The sequence below is a fragment of the Monocercomonoides exilis genome, assembly GCF_001643675.1.
Source record: "Monocercomonoides exilis strain PA203 chromosome Unknown scaffold39-1025343, whole genome shotgun sequence".
NCBI lineage: Eukaryota > Preaxostyla > Oxymonadida > Polymastigidae > Monocercomonoides > Monocercomonoides exilis.
The window spans coordinates 229,480-254,350 of NW_027150584.1; the positions used below are offsets into that span (position 1 = coordinate 229,480).

At 37.1% G+C, this 24,871-nt stretch overlaps 5 protein-coding genes across 5 annotated transcripts; 3 read left to right on the plus strand and 2 right to left on the minus strand.

The window, feature by feature from the left end:
• Positions 1-21: 21 nt before the first annotated feature.
• Positions 22-5,067, minus strand: MONOS_12341 (putative myoferlin-like protein; the record flags this gene model as incomplete). The annotated part of the gene is made up of 6 exons (XM_067864954.1): positions 22-1,938; positions 2,126-3,804; positions 4,014-4,266; positions 4,336-4,615; positions 4,667-4,892; positions 4,961-5,067. The coding sequence occupies 6 exons, from the start codon at positions 5,065-5,067 to the stop codon at positions 377-379; spliced, it is 4,107 nt and encodes a 1,368-aa protein (XP_067722933.1). The 3' UTR covers positions 22-376.
• A 449-nt stretch (positions 5,068-5,516) lies between these two features.
• On the plus strand, positions 5,517-10,657 carry MONOS_12342 (putative CRE-GSK-3 protein; the record flags this gene model as incomplete). The annotated part of the gene is made up of 7 exons (XM_067864955.1): positions 5,517-5,678; positions 5,742-5,825; positions 5,874-6,060; positions 6,177-6,231; positions 6,317-6,423; positions 6,633-9,255; positions 9,475-10,657. 7 exons carry the CDS (start codon positions 5,517-5,519, stop codon positions 10,655-10,657), a joined length of 4,401 nt encoding a protein of 1,466 aa, XP_067722934.1.
• A 1,639-nt stretch (positions 10,658-12,296) lies between these two features.
• On the plus strand, positions 12,297-13,125 carry MONOS_12343 (uncharacterized protein). Its single transcript, XM_067864956.1, has one exon. It carries the CDS (start codon positions 12,360-12,362, stop codon positions 12,873-12,875), a length of 516 nt encoding a protein of 171 aa, XP_067722935.1. The 5' UTR covers positions 12,297-12,359; the 3' UTR covers positions 12,876-13,125.
• A 3,838-nt stretch (positions 13,126-16,963) lies between these two features.
• Positions 16,964-17,728, minus strand: MONOS_12344 (uncharacterized protein; the record flags this gene model as incomplete). The annotated part of the gene is made up of 3 exons (XM_067864957.1): positions 16,964-17,229; positions 17,365-17,565; positions 17,626-17,728. The coding sequence occupies 3 exons, from the start codon at positions 17,726-17,728 to the stop codon at positions 16,964-16,966; spliced, it is 570 nt and encodes a 189-aa protein (XP_067722936.1).
• A 622-nt stretch (positions 17,729-18,350) lies between these two features.
• On the plus strand, positions 18,351-19,398 carry MONOS_12345 (uncharacterized protein; the record flags this gene model as incomplete). Its single annotated transcript, XM_067864958.1, has 2 exons — positions 18,351-18,453; positions 19,100-19,398. The coding sequence occupies 2 exons, from the start codon at positions 18,351-18,353 to the stop codon at positions 19,396-19,398; spliced, it is 402 nt and encodes a 133-aa protein (XP_067722937.1).
• Positions 19,399-24,871: the final 5,473 nt, after the last annotated feature.

Sequence of the window (24,871 nt, forward strand, 5' to 3'; positions counted from 1 at the left end):
AAAAAATTTTTTTGTTAAATAAATATTACTTCTATCCGATCTTACACATATTTACATGAAATGAAAAAATAAATGAATTAAACAAAAAAATATTTAATGAAAAGCAAAATAAAACAAAAAACAAATAATAGACAACATCTTCGTGTGTCCGACTATAATTCAACGAAAGAGAATTAAGAATCTCTACAAATTAATATTGTTTATTGATGAAAAATTGAAGAATAAGGATGTTATAGACATAAAATTAAAAATCCAAAACAACATTATACAGAAATAATGTGATGATTTAATGAAATGAGAAGTGTTTTTAATAAATGTACTTTTTTTTTTTAACAAAAAAATACAAAGTACAAGAAATGACTAACCTATACACATATCATCTCCTCAAAGATAAATAAAGAACGAGGATAAGAAATAGAACCGCAACAATAGCCACAATGCCCACAATGCCCCAGAAAATAATCCTCTTCCGATACGCCCTGTACGTGAACTTCGCCATTTTGTGCACGGCCCAAGGCGGAAACGACGTTTCGGGTCTTTCCGGCGGGGGCAGGAATGGATCCTGATTCGGAGTATTCTGCCCTTTTCCCGATGGTGTCGCCTTGGCGTATTTCTCCGAAACCACATCCAGTGACATCTCCACCTGGCCCTGTGGCCCCGAATACATCGGATGGGTCATCACGAGCCACTGCTTTCTGATTGTTTGGTTCTGCTTCGTTCTGTACGCTGCTTTAAACACACCGCCCAGATGCAAAACAGCCTCTGCAATCGAGTCGTTTGCAGACAGCATGTTCTTGTCCCATATTTGCAGTTTCAGCCGCGGCACGTGGCAGGGCAGCGTTAAGGGAAACACGAATCTCCAGTTGAAGTTGCCTATGCCATTCGTAGAGCGCCAATGAACATCTGTCTCCTGCTGGTCCTTTGTCAGCTCCATCTTTCCTGTGAGGAAGATGTCTGACTTGTCCTGGTTCATGAAATCGTTCGAACACGAGCACATCTCCTGGCAGAAGCTCTTCTTTTGCGACTTCTTCAGCTGTGAGTCATCTTCAATCCCTGCCTCCATCTCTGCCATCTTCTTCAGCGGGGAGCCAGACTTGATGTCCTTGAACACCACGTCCTTCGTGTTCCAGATAACCACACGCAGCTCCCACCCTTCAATGGAAGGCGCCTGGATCGGCTTCGGCGGGTTCAGTCGCGCCTCTTCAGGTGTCATAATCTCCAGCCACATCTCAATCTTCCCTTGAGGAAACGACGAGGCAGGTGACCACAGCGTCCGCCACTCAATCGGCTTCTCCTTCCAACTCCTCCACTCTTCGCTCAGCAGCCTCGTCTCCAGGTCGATTGTTGTCCGCCCCATCAGCTCGTCTGAGCCCACCAGATTCGCGTCCCACACCTCAATAGCCAGCTCTGAATTGCCTGGAATTGTCGCGGGGATCTCGTAGCACTTGTAGAAATCTGGCTTCAGCGTCTTGGATTTCTTGTTTTTCTTGTCGATGATAATATTCTCCTTCGCTGTGCCATTCGACAGCTTCAAATACGGTGTTGCTTTTCCTGACGATGACACAGGCACCATCTGCCTCCCCCTCAGAATATACGCCCGCACCACAAACGGCCGCGGCTCGTACTTTTTCCTCAAAGCAGCTTGTGCCACCTCCTTTGCAACGAGCTGTGCATCTTCTGCCTGAAACACACTCAAATTCCCCTTTATCTTCCCCACGCACGTGCGTGTCCCCATCGGTCGCGACTTGTCTGCGAAGAAGCGGCTGAACGTCGAAAGCCCAAACTTCTGCCCGCGCCACAGCGGAAACTCGTCAAAAGGCGGGTTTTTCAGCTCAAACTCAAGTTCCCACTGGAATTTGGGGGTGTCTTTCTCTTTCTCGGCCTCTGGGTCTGATCCATGGATTTTGGTGTCGGGGACATCGGGCATTGTGCGGACACCTGAGAGAAGGGGAGAAAAAAGGGGGAAAGGAGAAAAAGGAGAGGATGATAGAGAAATTAATAAAAGAAACATTATGTTTTGTAATTGTGAGAATAAACGAAAATAAATTATTAAAAAATGAACAATAAGAAACATAAATACATAAAATAAATATAATTCTATTACATATTTAAAAACTAAACATACCACCACCAGCTTTTGAGTCACTCTCATCTTCATCAACTGGCTCTCCCGTCGACATCTCCAGCCTCTCCCCGACTTTCTCATTCGCGTCTTTCACATCCTCCGGAATCAGATCAAACATCCTCTGCCTCTCTGCCTTGATCCGCTCTGCCTCTTCCTTCGCCCTCTGCTCCTCCGGTGTCAGCTCAGGAACTGATTCAGCAGCAAGATCTGGATCCTCTTCTGCCCCTGGGATGCTCTCTGCTTTCTCTGGCAGATTGTTCTGCGGCTTCTCATCATTTGTCCAGGGGATATACGGTGCCAATGGGATTGACGTGGTGCCCAGCAACCGTGTTGTCATCCCACTGTCCAGCACACGCGCATTGAGGGTAGGTGCATACAACTGGTTGAGCGGCAGATCCAGCTTGAAATGCAGCACTTCGAGAATATTCGGTGAAGTTGCTGTGGGCTCCGCAGACGGTGTGGTCTTCTTGAATGTCCTGTAGTCCCCGCAGTTGATCTGAATGTACGGCTTGTTCACTGACTGCAGCCGCTTCGGCACCAGCCCTCGCAATCCAATGCACTGAAACTCCACCACACACGGGCGCATGGGAGGTCGGATAGAAGGAACTGGCTCTCTTGCTGCCTCCATAATGGGCAGCAGCTGGAAAGAGGCTAAAAGCGAGCCTTCTTTCTCGTCTGTGTCTCCCACATACAGCTCGTGCCAGCGCGGCTCGTTCGCCACGTGGCGTGTCATCTGATTGAACGGCACTTCAACTCTGCCGATGAGCGTGTTCTTAGAGACGCTGTTGTGGTCGTAGATACTCACAATCAGCGGCGGTGCAAGGAGCGGGTCTTCAGGCAGAGATACATTCAGGCAGAGCGTCTGGTACCACACGGGATACAGCGACTTCTGCACCACCCGTGTCTTCGCTTGCCTTCCCCCGTACGTCACCAGCACAAACGGGTCACTTGTGCCCGTCGCATCTGCCGCCGGCAGCTCCTTCGCCTGGTAGAGATGCGCTCTTACTTGGAAGGGGATCTTCTTCGGCGCCAGCATCTCGTGCCGCTTCGGGCGTGTGGGTGTGCCATCCGGGTTCTTCTGATCCAGCCCAAAACACAGGCGCATCAGCAGAAACCCGCTCACCTCACCCTCAGTGTACACAGAGCTCGTCTTGTCAGGCACGATCGTGTGCCACTCAGGCTGCCTGGCAAAGCCAGCGATGTCTTCCACACGCAGTCGGATGTAGCCCACACGTGATGCGCCCATGATGGTGCTGACAGACTCCACATCCACAATCACATCCGGCACCTGCGCCAGGTCCTTCGGCCACTCCATCTCTTTCTCCTCGAACTGCTGGTAGTACTCCACTTTCCCTGCCTCCATCTCGGCTTTCTTCGACTTCAGCTCGTGATGCCCCATCTTCACACTCACCCGCACTTTGTCCAGCGTCTTCACGGGCACCTCTGTCGCCATGAACAGATCCGCCCACAAAACATACTTGGCTGTCTCTGGCTCTTCACAGGGGGCAATCTGATCGCTGCCCAGCTTCGGCTCGTCTGTCTGCTCGGCCAGCAGCGTGAGGAGCACCCGCCCTTTGTAGCACGACGTGGGCATGTCGCCGTTCTTGATGCGCGCAATCATCGAGACCAGCTTGGAGATCTGGGCGCGGTCTCGCATGGATATCGGGTAGGCGCCGTATCTGAGAGGATGTGATGGTTATTATTGTTATTGTTGTTATTATTATTATTGGAATGTGATTGATGATTGGGGACAAGTGATGTGATGATGATGATGATGGAAGTCAATAATGTTAATGTTGAGTTAAAAGGAGAAAGAATAAGAAAAAAATAAGATTATCAAAAAGATAATGATAATTAATAACGCAAAATGTTTAAAAAAAGTACACACAAATTCACCCAAGCAGGGCCAAAGTGGTCTGTGAGGATGGACGACCAGCGGAAGTTCATTGTGGCGATCGGCTCATCGTCCCCAACTTTGTCGTAGTCGACAACACGCACAGCTATTCTGTCGCTCATCGTAGGCACATACACAGGAAGGCGAAGCTCTGTGTTCCAGATTGGATCAAAATTCTCCTTCTTGTAGTCCGTCTTCATCGACTCCGAGGCAAATTGCGCCAAAACGTAGGCATCCGTCTTTCCAACTTAAAAAAAATAGAATTTGGAAATTATTGATGAAAAATTCATGAAAAAAATTCGAAAAAAAAATATACAAGTATCAGTCTTTGGAAGTTTTTCCGCTCTATATGCTCTCACCTTCAATTCATATCCAATTCTTTCAATTTGAGGAGGAAGAAGAACCATTTTTTGTAAGTCTTCACCTTCCACCTCTTCGTCATCATCATCATCCTCGTGATTTGCAGGAACATCTCCTGGTCCCAAAACAACAATTGAGCAACGAAGGTAGCCTTGAAGCTCAGAACCAAGATCGGCATTGTATAAGCCAACCCACTTTCGATACAGCTCATGGTCATCTTCTCCATAGACGCGTGTCTGTAAAACAATAATATTTGTTGAAAATTTTTATTAATGGAAAAATGATACCATATCGAATTCAAATGAGCCAATAAGTTCATTTCGAGTAAAAGTGTTTGCGTTGTACACTTGGAATTGTATCTTACCATCCAAAAATTCATCTTTTGTTATCTTGAGATTAAAGAAAAACATTTGCTCCCAGTAAGGAGAAAGTGTTTTCTTTTCAATGGTTGTGTGTTGCGATTGACCGCAACAACGGACATAACAAACGGGATCGGACATTGAATTTTTATTTCTACAAAAATCGATAAAAAGCAAGATTTTCAGTTTGCAAAATAAAAATAAAAAATTAGAAGTTCAAACTTTCCTTTAAGATCTCTGCATTCAATTACACATACTCTAACAGAAAATTGCTGAATTCCACCAGGTCCTGCCTTGGCAGAAGACTCAGCTCTTTCTAAGGCATCCATTTTTAAAAATGGGTTAAATAAAAATATCTTCAGAACAGTTTCTTGTTGCACAAAAATAAATAAGCATTTGACTCCATATTTCCCCGAGACAAAGAAGATTTTCCCATATTCCAGATGAGTTTTTCATGTTGGATCAAAGGAAAAGCTCCGTATCTTCCCAAATGCACTGCATTTCTGAACATTACACAAAGGGCTTAGCAAACAATTATTCCTCTTCAATATATGCGTCTTACAATCATTTGCAAACATACAATGGTTTTTTATCGCATTTATTAATATTCTCTTTTTGTTCAATATCATTAATCATGTGAATTACATCATCTTGCAACACATATGATTTAGTTAAAAACAGCAAACCAAAGGAAAAAGATGAAGATGAGTTCAAAATCATTAGTATGCAAATACTTTCACTTTACAATTAGTCATCTTTTGCTTTAGAAGCAAATTTAATGGATGGGACCTCCTTGATGACAACTGAAAACGCAAAACATGAATACTATATTTTAAAAGAGTTAGGAAAAGGAAGTTTCGGGTCTGTATTTTTGGCAAAAGATTCAATAACAAAAGAATATATTGCCGTGAAACAAGTCCGCCATGATCCTCGATACAAAGTATCCATGTCATTTTTTGTAGTAATTGATTTATCTTTTTTTGCTCATAATTGTTTTTTTCAGAACAGGGAATTATCAGTGCTCGCTCGAATAAATCATCCTAATTGTGTTAAACTACTATTTGATTTTTTTTCAAAGGATGAAATAGTGTGCTCAAGCATTAACTTTTTATACTCAAGGATTATTTTATAACAGACCGGAGAGACATTCATAAACATTGGGATGGATTATGTTCCTCACCCTCTAAATGCTTTGATTCGTTATTATTCCAAGCATAAGCTAACAATTCCCACATTTTATAGTCGAGTGTTTGCCTTTCAACTATGCCGTGCAGTTGCATATCTGCACGGGTTGGGCATATGCCATCGCGACCTGAAGCCTCGTTTGTGCTTTGTTATTTTATAAATTATTTTTCCTATAAAATCTACATTTTTTCAAAATGAATATCATTTCTGTACTTTTAACCTATCTCCCTAACATTGAATAACGGAAATGCAGAAAATATCCTCGTTGACTCTAAGACAGCTGTGCTGAAGCTATGTGATTTTGGAAGGTTTGATATTCATCTCTCTTTATTGCTTTCATTTTTAAACTAACTTTTGCATTCTTTTAATTCATACATTTTATTTCTTTTGTAGCGCCAAGCCGATTTTACCGTCAGAGACAAGCATTTCATACACTTGCAGCAGATATTACAGAGCGCCCGAACTCATTCTTGGCTCATCGTCTTATGACAAAACAATTGGTTTGATTCAAAGAGATAAATAAACTTGAAATTGTGCTTATAAATAATTTTTTCCCCTGCTTATTTCGATAATATTGTAATTCTTCTTATTTTTCTTTATATCTTTCATTTTTCCTCCTTCATTTTCCAACTTTCACAATATTTCTCTTTCTTTCTCTCAAATTTCATTCATTTCCATTCCCACCTACTCTTTCTCATTCTTCATTCAGATTTGTGGTCTCTCGGCTGCATCGTTGGTGAGATGCTGCTTGGCCGGCCACTGTTTGCCGGCAAAAACAGCTTCGACCAGCTAGCCGAAATAGTTGCACTGATGGGTTTTCCGACAGGCGAGGAGCTGAGAGAAATGAAAGTAGAAATGCCACAGAGGATAGGAGCGCCGTTTGAAGGAAGCGAATGGATGGGAGAGAAGAGTGAAGAAGAGACAGAAAACGAGAAGGAGAAGGAGAAGGAGAAGGAAGAAGATGAAAAGATGAATGAGAACAGATACAATGAGCAGCATTGTTTGGCTGAAGTTTCAGCTAATGCTTCATCATCATCTTCTTCTTCTTCCTCTTCCTCTTCTTCCTCTTACAAACCCGAACATCAACATCCATCCCCTTCCTCTCTCCGCCCAGGTTTTTACTCAACAGCCACACTTGCCCGTCTGTCTCCTCTTCAGTTGAGCATACAGAAGACAAACATTTCCAATAGAGACACGAAAAAAGAACATCCATTACAGAGCAAGCCAACAGCTGCTTCTATTGCCAATCCTTCTTCTTCATCTTCCTCCTCCTCTTCCTCCTCTTCTTCTTCTTCAACAGCAGCCGCTTCTGAAGAACTCTCCAAGTCCAAACATTCCCATTCCCATTCATCATTAACTTCTTCCTCTTCCTCTTCCTCTTCCTTCCCTCCTCTTCCTCCTTCTCTTTCCTCTGAAGACTCTGTCTTCCTGTGCCCTCAGCTTCCTCTCTCAAAAGTATTCCACCCGAAAACTGATCCAGACGCCATCTGCTTCATCCACCGCCTCCTCTGCTTCTCGCCCAGCCGCCGCATAACAGCACTAAAAGCACTTTTTCACCCGTTTTTCACACCTCTGTATGAAATGCTGCCTTCAGAGCAGATTTTGGTACTGGAGAAGCAGATGGAGAAGGAGAAGGAGGAAAAGGAAAAGGAAAGACAAGAGAAGATGCAGAATAAGAATGATTTCTTGACAAAAAGTGCAGCTGATGAGATTGAGCAATTGTCAGATATTTCTCATTCATCTTCTTCATCTTCCTCTTCCAAGTCCTCATACACCATCCCTCCGCTCCTCCCCTTCACTGCCGAAGAGCTCTCTCTCAACCCCCCTGGCTATTCTGCTCTGATTGAGCACATCTGCAGCTGTGTTAGAGAAAAACAAAAGAGACAAAAAATTTCACTACAGCATCATGTGCAATTAAAAGAACAAACAAAAGAACAAGCACAAGCTCAAACACAATCACAAACGCAAGCACAAGCACAAGTACAATCACACACTGAATCACAGGAACAAGTACAAGAACGAACACAAGGACAAACAGAAACAGAAACACAGTCTCAGCCGAATTTACAATCGCAATCACAATCACAGATACAGCCACAACCTCATTCTCATTCTCATCCTCATTCTCATTCACAGCCAAATCTTCAGCCAAATCTGCAGCATCAACATCAGCTTCAGCTTCAGCTTCAGCTTCAACACCAATCTCATTCTGACAATCTGTTGCAGCAAGCACAACGACAACGGGAAGAACAGCAGCAGAAGATGGACATGACAAATGATCAGGAAGAAAAGGGAAAGATGAGTTCGAATACAAATACAAATATGAATGCAAATACAAATATTGGCACGAATTTGAACATAAACATGAACACAAACACGGACACGAAAACAATTATAAATTCAGATATGGATGCTGATTCGAATACAAATGCGAATGTGAATGCGAATATGAACATAAAAATGGATGTGAAAACGGACGTGAACCAAAAAACGCAGCATCAGCAGCGAGCGCAGTTGCAATCAGATGAGCCAGCAGCAGAGGAAAGGCATCGTACTTCTCACAGCACTCCCTCAACAAGAATGATTGAGAAGATAGAGAAGACAGAAGATGATAGCAAATCGAACTCTCCTGTGAATGATCACAAACATGAATTGCATCAATCTTTATCTGATTCATGCTATTATTCCTCTTCATCGTCATCGTCATCGTCATCTTCTTCTTCTTCAGCATCTTCCTCCTCTTCATCTTCCGCTCAGTCTAATCAGACTGAATCGAACTCTTCTTCTGATTCCTCTTCTTCTGTTCATCCATATAATTCAACTGATAACATGTCTTCTTCCTCTTCCTCTTCTTCCACACAAACATTTCATTCAGATAACACTTCTCTTCAGTATTCTCTTTCTTCTTCTGTTGAAGCTCAACATTCATCATCATCATCATCTTCTTCTTCTTCTTCTTCTTCATTGTCATCTATATCGCAAAGTGAATCTCCATTTGCCTCTGCCACATCGTCTGCAGTTGTCTTATCTGATTCAAAAATGAATTATTCATCTGGATCTTCTACAGCATCTTTGACTTACTCCTCCTCCTCTTCTTCTTCTTCTTCAACTACCACTTGCACTTTCGCTGCTCCCTCTTCTTCCTTCTCCTCTGCCTCTGCTGATATGTCCACTCCCCAGTTCCGCTCTGATTATCCCTCTGATCCTTCCCCTTTCTCTTCTTCCCCTGCTTTGCAGCTACCAACATACCACAGCCATTCCATGGGAAGCCCTGCTTCTTCTGTTTATATGAAGAAATCACTCTTGAACTATCCTTCTATTGGCAGAAGTGAGTGCTCAAGTGGAGGAGGATGTAATGGAGATAACTATGATAATAGTAGTAGTAGTAGTAGTAGTAGTAAAAGTAGTAGTAAAAGTAATAGTAAAAGTTTTAGTGGTGATAGTAATAATAATAATGATAATAGTAATAGTAGTAGTAATAGCAGTATTTGTAATAGTTCTAGTCATTATAACAGCAATAATTATAGTAATACTTATTCTAATTGCAATAGCAACAATTTTAACAGCCCTGTTCCATCCCTCCACACTTTTTCTCCTGCACAAAGTGAACGTATCTGCTCTGTTCCTTCCTCCTTTGCACTTTCCAGTGCCTCTTTCCTTTCTCCAGGTTGCCCTGCTGCATCTCCTTCACACTCATCCATTCAATACTCACCCTCTGCTCATTTCTCTCTGTCTTCATTGGGGTTGCAATCTTTGTCCTACAAAAACTCAACGCTGATGCAGAATAGCAGCAACAGCAGCATCAGCAGAAAGAATAGCACGAGTAATGTTAGCAGCCATGTTGCCCAGTCGCCGTCGGCACTGGGGCATGCGCAGGCTGCAGAAGATTCATCATCAATGAAATCATCATCATTTTCATTATTATCATCTTCTTCTTCTTCAACTTCGATTCTTCCTGGTCAATTGCCATTAATCTCTCAAATTCTGGATGCACATTGCCTCAGAGAACCGCTTTCGTTGCACTTTAATCCATTACAAGACTCAGACAACACAAGTTCTGACACAGATGAATCAAAAAGTAACCATTTATCAACCAAAAAGGAGGAAAAGCAAAATTCTTTACCGAAAGGGGAATATTCTCAGAGTGAAAGGAAAATTCAGACTGACAATGAAGAAGCAGCCGCTGTAGCAACAGAAACAACAGCTGATTTGCCTACCTTTTCTGAACAAGCGCATCAAGTGGCTCAATCAAAGGATTCTCATGTGCTTCAGAATTCTTCCTCTTCCTCGTCATCTTCTTCTTCTTCACCATCAGCAAAATCTCATACTTTTAATTTTCCTATTTCATTGCAGCCGGTTCAAAGCAAGCCTGCTTCACAGCCTCATCATACGCATCGTCCTCATCATGAACATCATGAACATTGTGAACATTGTGAACATTATGAGCATAACGAACATAATGAACATCTTATGAATCAAGACAATATGGAATATGAAGATCATAAAGATCATCATTCACATCAAGAATATCAAGACCATCACAACCATCACAATCATCATGATCATCATGAGCAGCACACTCGCCATGTTCATCATAGAAATCATATACATCAAACTCACCAACCTCACCAACCTCATCATCTTCATCTCACACACCATCAAACACACACAAAAGATGAACATTTAGATCCTCTTTCTCGTCCTGACTGGGAAATGCACAGTCAGAAGTCATAACAATAATAATGCTGATTATAGTTATAACAATAACAACAACAATAGTAATCATTAAAAGCCTCTCACATGTCAACTCTCTGGAAACTATTTTGTAGGCATTCAATTGACTTTATTTTTTTTTATATTTTTTTGAGTCTTTTTTTAATTTGAATTTAAACTTGTATTTGGATTATAATTTGGATTTCATGAACAGTGAAACTGAATTTATGAACTTCCTCTTCTAAAACCATTGGCTTATCTATAGCTATCTTTGTGAGCAGTCCAATTATTTTAATTTTATTATTATTATTATTATTATTATTATTTTAAAAAATATAAGAGATGTTTTTGAAAGTGGCGGCTGGATATTTTGAGAGAAATTTCACTTATCATAGACTGCTTTTCTTATATATATTTTATTGAACTTTCATTCCACTTTACGAAAATCCTTTTTTTTATTTTTAATTTTAGTTTATTTCACTTTGTTTTTGCTTTTGATTGCTTTGTATTGTATTGTTTCATTCATTCATCATTATCTTTTTTTTTTTTTATCTTTCAGCTGATAAATGATACAATGCTTTCTCTCAACTCCTTCTCCAGCAACATCTTCAAACTCAAACTCAAACTCAAACCCAATGCCAGTTCGCTTTCTCGTTTCAGCACACTCTCTCAAATGCAACTTGTCTAATTGTTCTTTCAATTCTTTTCAATTCCTATCAATTCCTTTCAATTCCTTTCATGTTTCACACTTTCAATGAAACTTCTGTTCATGCTGTTTGCTTCTTGAAGTGGAAGCAACACTTTGTCATTCATTTTGGAAGGATCGAAGTGAATAACAGTTTTTTCTCTCTATTTTTGTCCATTTATATTAATCTATCTTTCTTTTTCTTTTCTTTTTTCTTTTTCTTTCTTTTCTTTTCTTTATCAATTTTCCTTTTCCTTTTCCTTTCACTTCTTTCTTTTTTTCTCATTCTTTTCCACAAGTTTTATTTTTTGAGTTTATGTAATTCCGCACTTTTGAATTTTTATTTGATGTTATTATGTATATCCTCTTTTGTTATGTATTTTTCTTTTTTGAAGAGATTTATTATATACATTTTTATTTTATTTTATTTTATTTTATTTTATTTTCAGTAATATTTTTGCTTTCACTTGTTGAATCAATGAATTTTCTGTTTATTTTTATATTTTTTTATCTTTTGTGTATATTTTTTTTTTGAATAGCGTAAGTACTAAGAGAAAACACTTTTTTATTTAAAGTATTCTTGACTTTCCATTAACGTTAAAGAGAATATGCCTCTTTTGCTCATATAACTCTGAATTTTATGCTATTGTCATTTTTTGTAATTGATTTTCAGCAAAGTTTTTCTTTCACTTCATTTTCATAAAATTTCGAAAGAGTTAAAGAAGATTCTCTTTCGATATATATAATGATAACTGGTTGTGCAAATCTTGCACTATTAATAGAAAAATTATTTTTTTCTTCAAATTGGGTTTAATTTCATAACAAAAAACTTTATTTTCACAAATTGGAAGTAGTTTTGTTATCAAACACTCGGATAATTAATATTTCATCAATTAGCATTTTGTCCGTATGGTTAAGAAAAATAGTTTAACATCACAACAGTGTTTCTATTTTTCCATTTTGATCTTAACCTTTATGGTTTTTCACATTTTTCAAGAAATAATTTTCTGAAAAGTATCATTTGAAAATTCGAAATTAATGTTTTTTATACAAGTTCTGTTTTGCACGGCCTGCTTTGCATACAATGCAAAGGAAGTTGAAAATTTTGGAAAGCCTGATATCGATGTAATGTATCCGGCTGGTTATGAGGCATTTTTCATTGAAGATGACGACGATGATCTTGAAGAGGATAGTGCATTTGCTGAAATGGATGATTTAGATTATTCATATGAAGATGAAGAAGAAACTCCTCAAGGATTTGGAATTGCCATTTTTGACAAAGACGAAGTTGAGATGCTAATTGATGCAGAATTTGAAGGAGTTAATGCATGCTCCGTGTGCAAGACAGTTGTTAACTACGCTTCAAACCTTGCATCAAAGTATGGAGCCTCTAAAGTTAAGTCTCTCGTGAAGGATAAAGTTTGCGCAGCTAAGCCAGGAACTTTTGAATCCGTTTGCGATTTTGTTGCAGATAAGGTTATTGACTGGGCCTTCTCTGAGTTGAAGAAGAAAGTCAATGCGAACACCTTGTGCAAGAAAATTGCTTTGTGCTAAATTTGAGTACACGATGAGATATTTAATGATGATTTTTATTTTTGAGTTATTTTTATAAACGTTGAGTTTGCTACAAAAAGTTTTTTCATCGCTTTTTTTTCAAAACCTTTTTTCATTGTTATAATTTTCAAATTTCAAAAAACTTTAAAATTTGATTTTTCCCCCCAGGAATTGAATTAATTCGAAATAAAAATTATATTAATTTTATGAAACATTATCTCCACTAAGACTGTATTGGAAGATACAATAAAGATAAGATCACTTTCTTTAAATTGGTGAATCAATCCAAAATTGCGTGTGTTTGTGCAAATTCTTTCAAATTTATCTTCTTCAATAGGGTGCATATTTTATCTTGACCTCAAAATTTTATCTCAACCCTGTTTTTTTGAAACTTATTTTTGCTTTTTTGATTTGTGAAAAGGCTTAAAACAAAAACAAAATAAAAAGACTTCTTGATATTTTTGTTTTTCAGAATTCTGTTAAAAAAATTTTTGTGATTTTTATGTTCAAAAAAATATTCAATATTTTTATTATTTTAGGACCCAGATCAAAGACTTGCTGGCTGTGAAGCCAATATTTTATTATGAACGTTTTTAGCCACAACATCACAATTCTTCATTCCTACATCATTATTTTAACTTGTTTTTGACTTTTTCAATTAAATTTTTAACCTTTTTTCTCATTTCACTGTTTTTGCTTTAAACACTATTTTCGGAACAAATATGAATTTGTGTTAATTTTTAAGAACATAAAAAATAAAAACAAGGTGTTTTTTATTGTATATTTTTGTATAATTTTGAAATGAAAAAGAATTGAACAAGAATTTGAAGCGAAATGGCAGAACATATGAAAATTTTGATCTGAAAATTGTTCGTCATATACGAATATTTTGTAGTTTTTTCTTTGAGATATCATTTCATAACAAATTTGTTTTTATTTCATTTTATTAAATTTAAAAACAAATGGATGAATGTCTCTGAAATTGTGTTTTTTAAAAAAAAATGTGTGAAATGAGAAAAAGTGTTAGAAAAACAAGAAAAAAAGTTTTAAACAACAAAATCATGTAAAAAATAAACGATGTTTTATGAAATGGAAGCTTAAAACTTCTTATAAAAAATATTTGCTGGAAAAGCAGCAAGCCAATGATCAAAACATTAAATAATTGTAATCCTCGATCTTTTTGTCAAATAAGAAATAAAGAAAAAAAAATTCAGAACAATTAGATTATTATATTACAAACAGTTCTGGTTATTTTTTATTTATCGCAGGCTTGTGTAAAGCTTAAAGCATGACAAAAAAGAAAAAGGTCTAGATAAAGAAAAAAGGTCAAGATAAAATTATAGCCCTATATAACTTCTTATTTATCCTCATTGCACATGTTTTTTTCCCCAAATATTTGCAATCCCAGCAACTTTTCACTTTTTGGGTTCTTCACATATTGAACTCTCTTCATCCTCAAATCATTTTCAGTCTCAATTAAAACTTTATCATTCACGTCTGTTAATTTGCCCATGTCCAAATTTATTTCTTTCCCTTCGAACGCATTCACAACAGCCACAAATACCAATTCAATCTCCTCGGAAAGATCGCATTATATGGGAATGGAATATTTTCTATGAAATTAATACTTAAGAGATGCTCGTGATAGATATGATGTTTTCATGCATCAGAGATGTGCGGAAGTTAACAAAATAGTCAAAAACAAAAAAAGAAAAAGGCGAGATATAATCAAGTTGACAGACGAGTTGAGCAAAAATTCAAATTGTAAATGAAAAGCTCACTATTTCTAATTATTTTAAAATTATTGTTATTTGGCGAAACTTCGTCTATCATGTTCCATTAAAAAAATGAAAAAATTAAAAAAATAATGGGTGCGATCATTGACTGAATTTGTACTTTCGCATATCTTCTTATATGGCTTTAGAACATTAATGGATTCTGTTGCTTACACCTGTGTTTTTAATTGTTATTTATTTTCATAAAGAAAAATTTCATTATTTTAATTATAAGTGACAAAAACACAAATTCTTTTTTATTGTATTTGCATGAAAACTGCGCTAACAAGAAAAGAATACATCACCTTAAAAATGCTTGAATAATCATTACATGGTTTGTTCATAGCATAAATAATATTGATTTTTGTAATTTCAATTTTTAATTGTTAAACCAATATTCAAAATTCAATTTTACACCTCTGTGATTATCAATATTTTAATCGTATTAATAAAATTATTTCAACATATAAAAAATGGAAATGAATTTTATGTGTTTTGTAGATTAAAAGGAGAATGTGATTTAAGGAATGAGTGAAACTGAACAATTTTCTTCAGAAAGAAATGTGAAAATGGATAGAAATGCTGGATTATTTAAAGAATTTCAGAGTGTTTATATGGAAGAGTTATTTGCGTCTATGCGGAGCACTTGATTGAGGAGATGAATTTGAAGAAGATGAGAGTGGGAATAAATTGGAAAATGAAAATTTTTTATTTTTATTTTCTGTTTAACATTGCTTTTATTTTGATATCAAAATCTTGGCGAGATGATAGTTATTTATTTTCTTTTTATAAGTTTATTATCAAACAAAAAAATCCAGAAAATTCGAAAGGGATTTGCTTACGTTTGGCTTTTATTGATTCGTTAATGAAAATATGATTTATGTTCCTCAATTTTTTTATATGAAATATTGAAGCTTCATTTTTGACAATAAAAATATATATTTGTTTTATTTCTCAATGGCTTTTGTTAAAAAAAAAACAAAGTGAAAATTTTAATGAGATTTCTTTTATCCTTTGCATTTAACGACATGGTTTCTGGAAAAATTGTGAATGAGAACTCATTGCACTTATCATTTTTAAATTTTAAAAATTCACATATTTATCAACAAGATAGAAAAAATATTAAACAATATTATACAACACAAAACAAAGAATTTGCTGTTGAACAAAAGATATCAGAAAAACTTCACTTAAAGTGAAAACAACTGCCACATATCCCAGTTTCAATTTTCAAAACTTAACTTCTCATCACTCAACTCAATGAATAAAAGTTGTTCAAACCAATTTCTCTAAAATTCTCCTTCACTGCTCGAAATATCTGAACAAGGATTCTGTGAATCCCAACAAATTTTTATATCCTCGATTAACAGAAGCCCAGTTAATCACACAACACATCCAGCCCTCTATTTAAAAGCTACTGTTCTTCTGTCTTTCCTCCTTCCTTTTCTCCTTTCTCTCTCTTCCAATCCATTTATCTTGTCAGCTCTTCCAGTTCATTTCTTGCCTTTCGAATAAAATGCATTTGATTGACAACAACTCTTTTTAAAATTTTTTATTAATAAATAATCTGCTTATTGAAAACTCTCTGCGGATTAACGCTTAAGTTGCACAAGGTTGTGATGCTTCCGATAATGAAATATGGGTGATTTTTTTTGATATCATAAAAATTTACGAAGTTTGATCAAAATATTTTTTCATTAAGGGTGGGGTTGAAAAGAAAATTTTTCTGTATTATAATTCGAAAATATTGATTAAAAAATTATTGTAATAATTAATTTGTTGATTTAAGTTTATTTAAAATGTTTTTTTTTACAAATTTTGAAAAAATAAAAAAAAATTAAAAGAAAATATCGAGAATTCAATAACAAGAACAAAACAAATCTTCGCTGGTTTGTAAAACATGATAATAATTATGACAATACGTAATTTATCAATTTCTTATAAAAAATTAGTTTTATGATGTTATTGCAAAGAAATTTAGAAACTGATTTCGAAGATCTGAAAACTTTTGTAAAAAATAAACAATTTCAAAAACAAAAATGGAAAAACAAAATAGAAACACATTATATTTTTCATATAAATAATTGTTAGTTGTTTATTTTTATTTAGAAACAAAAAATTCTTTAAATTAGTTATTATTTTTTATAGATCAAACAAAGATATTGAAAATTAACAAAAAAATTTTTTTTAAAGAAATTCGTGAATTTTTGCATTTGATTCTTAAGAAGCTTCTATCGCAAGAACATCTTCATTTTATCCTTCTCCCTTCGTTTCTCCTCTGATTCTCTATATTTCTTCCTCGCCTCTTATCCTTCATCCAGATATCCTAACCTGATGCTCCTCTCCTTTTGTCGCGCTGCTCTTATTCCATGCTGACTCCACGAACACTTTTTTCATAAACGATTGTGGAAGTGGAAGAAGTGTGTGTGTCTCTGAACCACTGAACCCTCGCCTCTTCATCCTTATCGTGTCCGTTTCTGCATCCACTTCAGCTTGACTTGAATTCCTCTCAGTCTCCTCATCTTGGCTCCCTAGCAATTCCCTCGTGGCTATCTGCCCATCCACTCTGGCTGGCTTGGCTGCCCCAGACCAAAGAACAATAATCGTTTTTCACTCCTCCAATAATACCAACATTGTGCGCTCATCCAACTGATCAGCTCTTGTGTTATTTTGGAAAGGTGATGTGCCTTTGACTGCGCTTCTGAGTCGCATACGTTTACCAGTTATGTGAGCGAAGAGTCTTCCGAGGGCGGAGTTGCAATGGTGTTCCTCAACTGCGAGAAGTCGTAGCCGCACTTGTCCGAATGCATCCTCAACTTCAACTTCGTCTTGAATCATGTATTCAGGGGAAAGGAACTCTTTCTCCGATGCTCCTCCATCCCCGCCCAAATCAACGAGTCCCTCTTTTCCTTCGGCTTCACTCAGGATTCTTTCGCTTGAAACACGTCAATCTGCGAGTTTGACTTCTCCCACACAGACCCCAACCCCCATCTCGACTTCAACAAAGTTACCTTCATCATATTCTATTGGGACTCCCAGATATTTGTCAATCAAGACACCGGCTCCTCTGCGCACCATTACAGCTCCCCGCTTGCCCCCTGGGCCCCACCTCCGCAGATTTCCTCCATATCAAAAGTTTATTTTGTATTTCCAACATTCGAATCATATCTGTCTCTTAAAGTCTTGTTCCTGCTCATTTCGTCACCACCATCTCATTGTTGTTGCATTTCGCAACTTTTGCACCCTTTCATACTGCCACATCTCCTTCCATTCATTCTTCGTGTATTTCCAGTCTTCATTTTTCTGCCTTTTCAACGAATCTCTTGCTGTGTCCTCCTCTCTCCTTTCTCCTTCCAACAAGCATCTTCACCTCAACCACATACTTCTTTGTGCTTGAAGAGGATATCTGAGCCTCTTCCAATCAGATCTTCGTGATCTTCCCAATTCCTGCGTCTTTCTCTCCAACATCAACATCTCTACACAAAACGCTTCTTCAATCGAATTCGCTTTTGATGATGAATCCAATAGTTCAGCACATCATCTTATCTCAACGTATATCGCAATTGAAAGCGGTATAATTGTTCTTATTTATCTTTTTGGAATAAAAATATCACAAAGTCCCTTCAGCTTGATGCTCTCCGTCTTAACTACCATCTTGATTGGAAACCTTAGCAGCAACATATACTACTGAAACAGCAGCATGTCTCCAGTGTATCTCAAACTGCATTATTCTCCAGAACAGAACTCCTACATCATTTGGGAGTGCAGTCGCGTTTATCCATTGATCTCTTGCTGCATTCGAGGTATGCTCAATAAATGGATTCACTCTGCAGCTGCCACAAGGATCCATTGGTCACTGCATCTGATTTTATAAGAAATTGTCTGCAAATGGAGTGCATTTCTGATTCATTACAAAAGAAGAACAGCCTAACATAGTCTCCGCAGTAACACGTGCTTGTATCAACTGCTGTAAGTTCGCTAATAGCCCCGTCTTTCCTAATAATTTATCCGCTTGCTAAAACTTCACCTCCTTCTCGCTGTTCTCTCATTATTGCCTTTCCCCGGAGAGGTGATGGTATGCTCTCCCGCACCTCCTCGTGGCTTCTCAGCCGCGAATGTTCCCTCAACGGTATCACATCTCAGCGCACTTCCACATTCTTCGTATCTGCACTCCATAACACTCATGAAAAAGAAGCAACAGATAGAATGATTCAGATATTCAACGTATTCCTTCCTGCCACATTATTTCCTGTTCTAGTTCATCATCTTCTTCTCCTCCAACTTCTCCCCATTTCCATTTAACTTCCTCATTTTTTAAAATCTCAGCAATTTTCACTCACCAATTTCCATTCATCATATCATGTCTAACGAATTCTTCTATCTCTTTATCTTTATACTCTTCATTGACTTTTCAATCTTCTCATTTTCAACTGTTTTTTTTTCCTTCAGAAATACCCTTCTTCTTTCTTTCTGCAATCATCCCATATAAAGATGATAAAAAAAAAGAAGAAATCCAATCAAATGAAGTGAGAGATGATAATGAAAAAGTGGTGTTATATGATGTTTATGCATACAAGGAAGAAGAAAAAGAAGAAAAAGAGGAAGAGGAAGAAGAAGAAGAAGAGGAAGAGGAAAAAGAAGAAAAAGAAGAGGAAGAAGAGGAAGAAGAGGAAGAGGAGGAAGAAGAAGAAGGTGAAGAAGAAGGTGAAAAAGAAAAAGAAGAAGAAGAAGAAGAAGAAGTTGAATAAGAAGAAGAAGAAGAATTCGAAGAAGAATTCGAAGAAGAAGAATTCGAAGAAGAATTCGAAGAAGAGGAAGAAGAGGAAGAAGAGGAAGAGGAGGAAGAAGAAGAAGGTGAAGAAGAAGGTGAAGAAGAAGGTGAAAAAGAAAAAGAAGAAGAAGAAGAAGAAGAAGTTGAATAAGAAGAAGAAGAGGAGGAGGAAGAAGAAGAAGAGGAAGAAAAAGAAGATTATGAAGAAGAAGAAACAGAAGAGGAGGAAGAGGAGGTTTTGTAATGAAAGTGATCGAAGTTGCATTTGAACATGTTTCATCTGCTGCTTCTTTCTCCACCTCTGAAGAAGAGGAAGCAAAAGAGCAAGATATTTGAATATAACAACATTCAGTTGCCTCACAATCAACTGGCCTTGATGACGATTAGAAGGAAGATGATATGAAAGAAAGTAAAAATATTTGCTGCTCCGTTCTTTCAGCAGCCGCTCCTTCAAATTGTTCAGATTCGGACGAATAAATTTGGTCATCCAATGCCTCTTCTAAAGATTCTGAGGTTTTCGTGTTTGCGTATCCTTCTCAGCTTCTTCTTCCTTCTCTTTCACTCTCACTCTCTTCTTCTTCGTTTTCTTTTCTGACTTTTTCAAGTTCTTTGTTACTTCCGTTTTTTAATTTCTTTTTTCCCCCACTTTCATCTGCCTTGATTGCAATTCACCACCATCTCTCTCATCTCCTCGATCTCCTTCATCTTCAAAATCATCCTTTTCCCTCTTCATTTTCTCCTCTTTCTATCCCTTTAGATCTGAGCACTCAATGAAATGAATCAGTATTCTTTTGATAAAAAAAAAATAAATTTCATCTTTCCCTTTTGCCTCTGGCTCAGCAGAACTCTTCATCTGATGGCAAGCCCTTCTTCTGTGTGGATGAAGACATGTAGAATAGGAAGAAAGTAAACCAAGTGGAAAAGCAGAGGAAGGAGGAGGAGAAGAAGAATAAGTATGTTGCTGTTTATTCTGTGCCTGTGAATGAATAAGGAGTTGCAGTTGAGAAAAGCAGAAGAGGGAAAATGAGTTTCTCAAAGCTGAGTAAAATCGAAGTTGGAAATTTGCACAAAGTTGCCTTTTTTGTCACTTTATGCATTAATCGAACGAAAATGTCTCCGTTACAGTCATTTGTTTCCCTCTTTCATTCGTCTCGCTTTATCTTCTTTTAAGCTGTTTTTCTTTCTGTTCTCTAAAAGAAATGAAATATTTTCCTTTTATTTTCTGCAGTTGCACCTATTTTCAGCTTGCAATAACTGTGTAGGCGGAAGAGCGAACGAATAATAAACAGCCTAGCAGATGCCAATAAAACTTGCGGTTGATAATAACTTCTGAAAATTTTATAGAAAATTGAACTGCCGTTTCAAAAATGCTGTTGTTGATGTCATTGATGCTTCTGCTTCTGCTTCTGCTGTTTCAATCGTGTTGGGAGTGATTTTTCTTGCTTGTTTGTTTTGTGTTCTTGTAATCATCGAAATCATCATATATGGCGTTTCTTTCTTCTTCAATTAAATCATGCTTCATTTTCTCATCTTCTTCATTCATTTCTCCTACTCTTTCTATTTCTCTCCCTTTTCTCGGAGAAAATTCTTGATCCTTCATCTTCATCTGCAAATTCAGCCGTTCTTCATTTGATCGATTGAACGGCAAATGGGGAGATCTGAACGTAAACCAACACATTGCTTCAAATTCAGTCGAAATTTACAATACAAATTGGATAATCCATCAGAGATGATGATATAATGGAATGGGATGTGGAAGAAGAAGAAGAAGAAGAGGAAGAGGAAGAGAGAGGGAAATGGAACGAAGAAGAAACTGAAGTAGTTTCAGAATGGATAAAGTTATTTTCTATGTTTTTATGTTCATTGTCACATGCGTTGTGAAAGACAACATGCAGGTGTGTGTTAATAGCACGCAGCATCTTCTCCAGCCCCAGTCTGACAGGCATTATCGATACTGCATTCTTCAGATATACGATGCGGTATTGCACAGTGAAAGAATACTGTTTGTTTTCTGAGTCGTCTTTGATGGATAATGGATGGAAGATATCAGAGATGGAGGGAAGAGTTAGGCAAGGAACAAAAAGAATAAAAACAGGATTGATTTGATGGAAGTTGGTGAACAAGTGGGTGAGCAGAAGAGCTTCAGGATGGGCCAGATAACGGGAATTTGAGGTGTCTTGACTGATCAATGGTTGAAGCAATTAAATTTATGTTAGTATTGTTTTCATCATATTCGCTCTTTCTTCTTTTGAAGTTCTTTTGATTGAAAGGTATCTTCTGAAGAATATTCACTCGCCTGCCCGGCATTGGCTGAAAGTTGCTGAATTATTATGATAGAGTAGCTGAATCAGGTTTATTGTTATCACTCAAGTTGCCAAGCTGACTCATCCCATTCGTTTCTCCATCGCATTTAACTTTTGAAATAAAATTATCAAAAGAAGAAGCTATTCCTTTTTCATCCTTCATCTTCTCCTTTTTCTCATCTTCTTCTCTGCTTTCATCTGATAACATTTCTTTAGAATCATCTTCCATCAATTGTTGATGTATTCTCCTTATCGAAGAAACAGCTCTTCCAAAAATGTTTATTCTGTGATAGAATCGTTTGGGATGACTGCTGAATGAAGAAAGAAGAAGCGCCCAGTCATTTGTGGTGAAAAATGTGTATGGAGAACAAGCTGTAAAGATCACTTGGCTGGACGAAGAATAAGAATACGAAGAAGAAGATTTTTCGCATTTATTTATGTCAGGATCATCGAAACTTGCGAGTGATGATGATGCTGACGTATATCTTTTGTAATCAACTTTGTGAATAAAAGGCGTTCTCTGCTCTTTCTTCGTTCTCATCCCTTGTGCTCCCTTTGGAGTTCGAAAAGTCAGTCATTTTTCAGTTTTTCCTTTGTTTTCCTTCTCTTCCTCTTCCTCTTCCTCTTCCTCTCCATACGGAACATATCGAATCGACGGCACACACACCACAAAGTTGTATATTGAAAACTCACTTGGCTGCATCATCAGCGCATGTCGCACTTGATTCGCTCTGAAGACGCAGGATGAGCCAAAATCCAATTGAACATCTCGTTCTGCTGATTGCCTAGCATCCTATGGATAATCTGAGTCATCTGTAAAGTCGTATGCTTCGTTGTTTTCTTCGTCTTTTTCATCTTCGCTCGCTTCGTAGAAGGAGTCCGAATAAGCAGATCGATGGTGAGAATAAATTTGTGGAGAAAAAGAAGAGATAATGATGATGTATTCCGATGATTTCTTGTATCTATGTCCAGCGCTCATGACGAATTCTGTTTGTGTTCCTTTCACTTCACCTTCTTTTCGGTATTTTGTTCTCATTCATCATTAAGCCTGTCTTCAATTACGTCTTTGATAACCTGCTCTCAAAAATTGTTCGATTTGCTCCAATCAAATTCTTCCTTTCGCAGTTTGCTCAGTTCATCATTCATTTCTTTCTATATCTTCCGTTTTACACTTTCTTCGTATCTTCGCTTTTTGTGTTCTGCATCACTCTTTTCTTCTTCGTCCTCTTTATAATTTTCTCATCTTACTCTATCTTCCTCCTCTCCCTCTTCTCTTCTCTTCTCCTTTCCCGCTCTTTTCATCTGCTTTCCTGCCATTTCTCCTCATTGCTGCTTGTTTTGAAAGATGCCATGCTTTTCCACTGCTATATTTCCCTCAAACACGCAAACAACAGCTCCGCTCACGAAACATTCAGTGGAAAAACGAGAAGTCGAATCGAAGCTCATCTCCAGTTCAGCCTTCATCACAATCAGTGCCTCAGAAGATGTGTTTTCTCTGGTGACAGTGTTTGCTTTTGTTGAGGAAGAAGAGGAAAAGGAAGATAAGGAAGAAGGAGAAGATCTGAGATATGGCTTTGACTCATTTGAAGAAAAAGGAGAAGTGCATTTATGAGGTTCTTGAAGATCGAAGATTTTGAAGATGAATGCAAATTATTTTCAATGGAGAAATTCAACGAAATATTAATTCTTATTTTCTTCTTCCGTTTTTCGTGTTCTTCTTGTAACAGTGTTCAATAAATTCATCATTAATTCTTCCTAATCCTCTTTCTCTCTTTCCATCTAAAAATATAAAAAATTGAGCGTTCCCTTTTTCATTCCATGCCTTCTTCTTTCGCTTCCATTCTTTCATAAAATATCATCTTTCCTCAAAAATAATTCTTTGCCAATGCCCAACGCCAGGCATCTTCGAAATATCTCGCATTTCATCTATCTGTATTTTTCTTCCTTGATTTTCTTCTTCTTCTTCAAAGCCATATAATCCTTCGCTTTTTCAACATCCTGAATGAAAAAATAATAATCACTTCAAACAACAACAACAACAACAAACCTTCTAAACATTTTTATATGCAATTTTCTGTTTTATATTCTATTGGCAACTGTTTCCCTCCAATAAAAATTCATTATTCCTTCCTTTTTCAAGTGTTTCATCATCTGATTCGCAAATCATCCTTTCCATCAGTTGTTTCTCCATCAAATGCATCGATTTCTTGCTCTTCTGAAAAATGTGAAATTCATGCATTTTCTTCAATTTCATCTTTCTCATTGAAAAATATCCTTGTTTCTCGTCTGAAAATATCATCTCCAATTCCCTTCCCAATCTCTTCACCCTGGGCACTTTCCATATGAATTCGCTCTCCCAACTCGATAGTCGCCCTGCACAACGAGATATCCCGCCTTCATTCATTTTCATTCATTTCCACCTCCTGCCCTGAAAGAAACACAAAAAACATCAAAAAGCAAATGTTCATATAAAGATAAATAAATAAAGACCAAACTGCACTTCACTCGTTTTTCGCCAAATAGCCTCATTTCCACAGCCATCATACAAATATTTTCACTTAAAACAATAAAAGAACACATGTTGATTGTCTAGAAGAAAGCTTTGTTTTATAACATGTGTTTTTATCATAAAATAACAAAAAACAAACCTCGATGCAACGTCAATGTGGAGAAAAATTGTTGAAAGAACATTTTGAAATAAAGTTATGGAATTTTTTCTCATTGAAAAGAGTTCAAAACACATATTTTTTAAACCAATTATAATGAATAATGTTGTTTTAAAAATTATGAAGCGTATGAACACTAATAGAATATAAGCATTTTCTCGTTCTTGAAAGAACAAAAAAGCGAAAAATTTTCATAGATTTTTGATCTGAAAATTTGAGATACATTTTTCGAAAAAGAGGTCACACCTTGGTGCCCCCTTTTTTGACATGTTTCACGCACCTTCATAACAACAAATCGATTCGTGCAAAAAAAATGCCACCCAAGGTGTGACCATCGTGGGATACCTTAAAAATATTTTTTCCTTATGATCATATCCATAATTTTTTTATATTAACATTTACGTATTTTCAAAACGATTATAATTTGGGGAAAAGCAAAATCTATTTGATATTTTAATTTTTGTTATTTTCTCGTTAATAA

Coding starts and splice junctions, on each gene's coding strand:
- MONOS_12343 (XM_067864956.1), top strand. CDS start 12,360: ATGTTTTTTATACAAGTTCTGTTTTGCACGGCCTGCTTTGCATACAAT.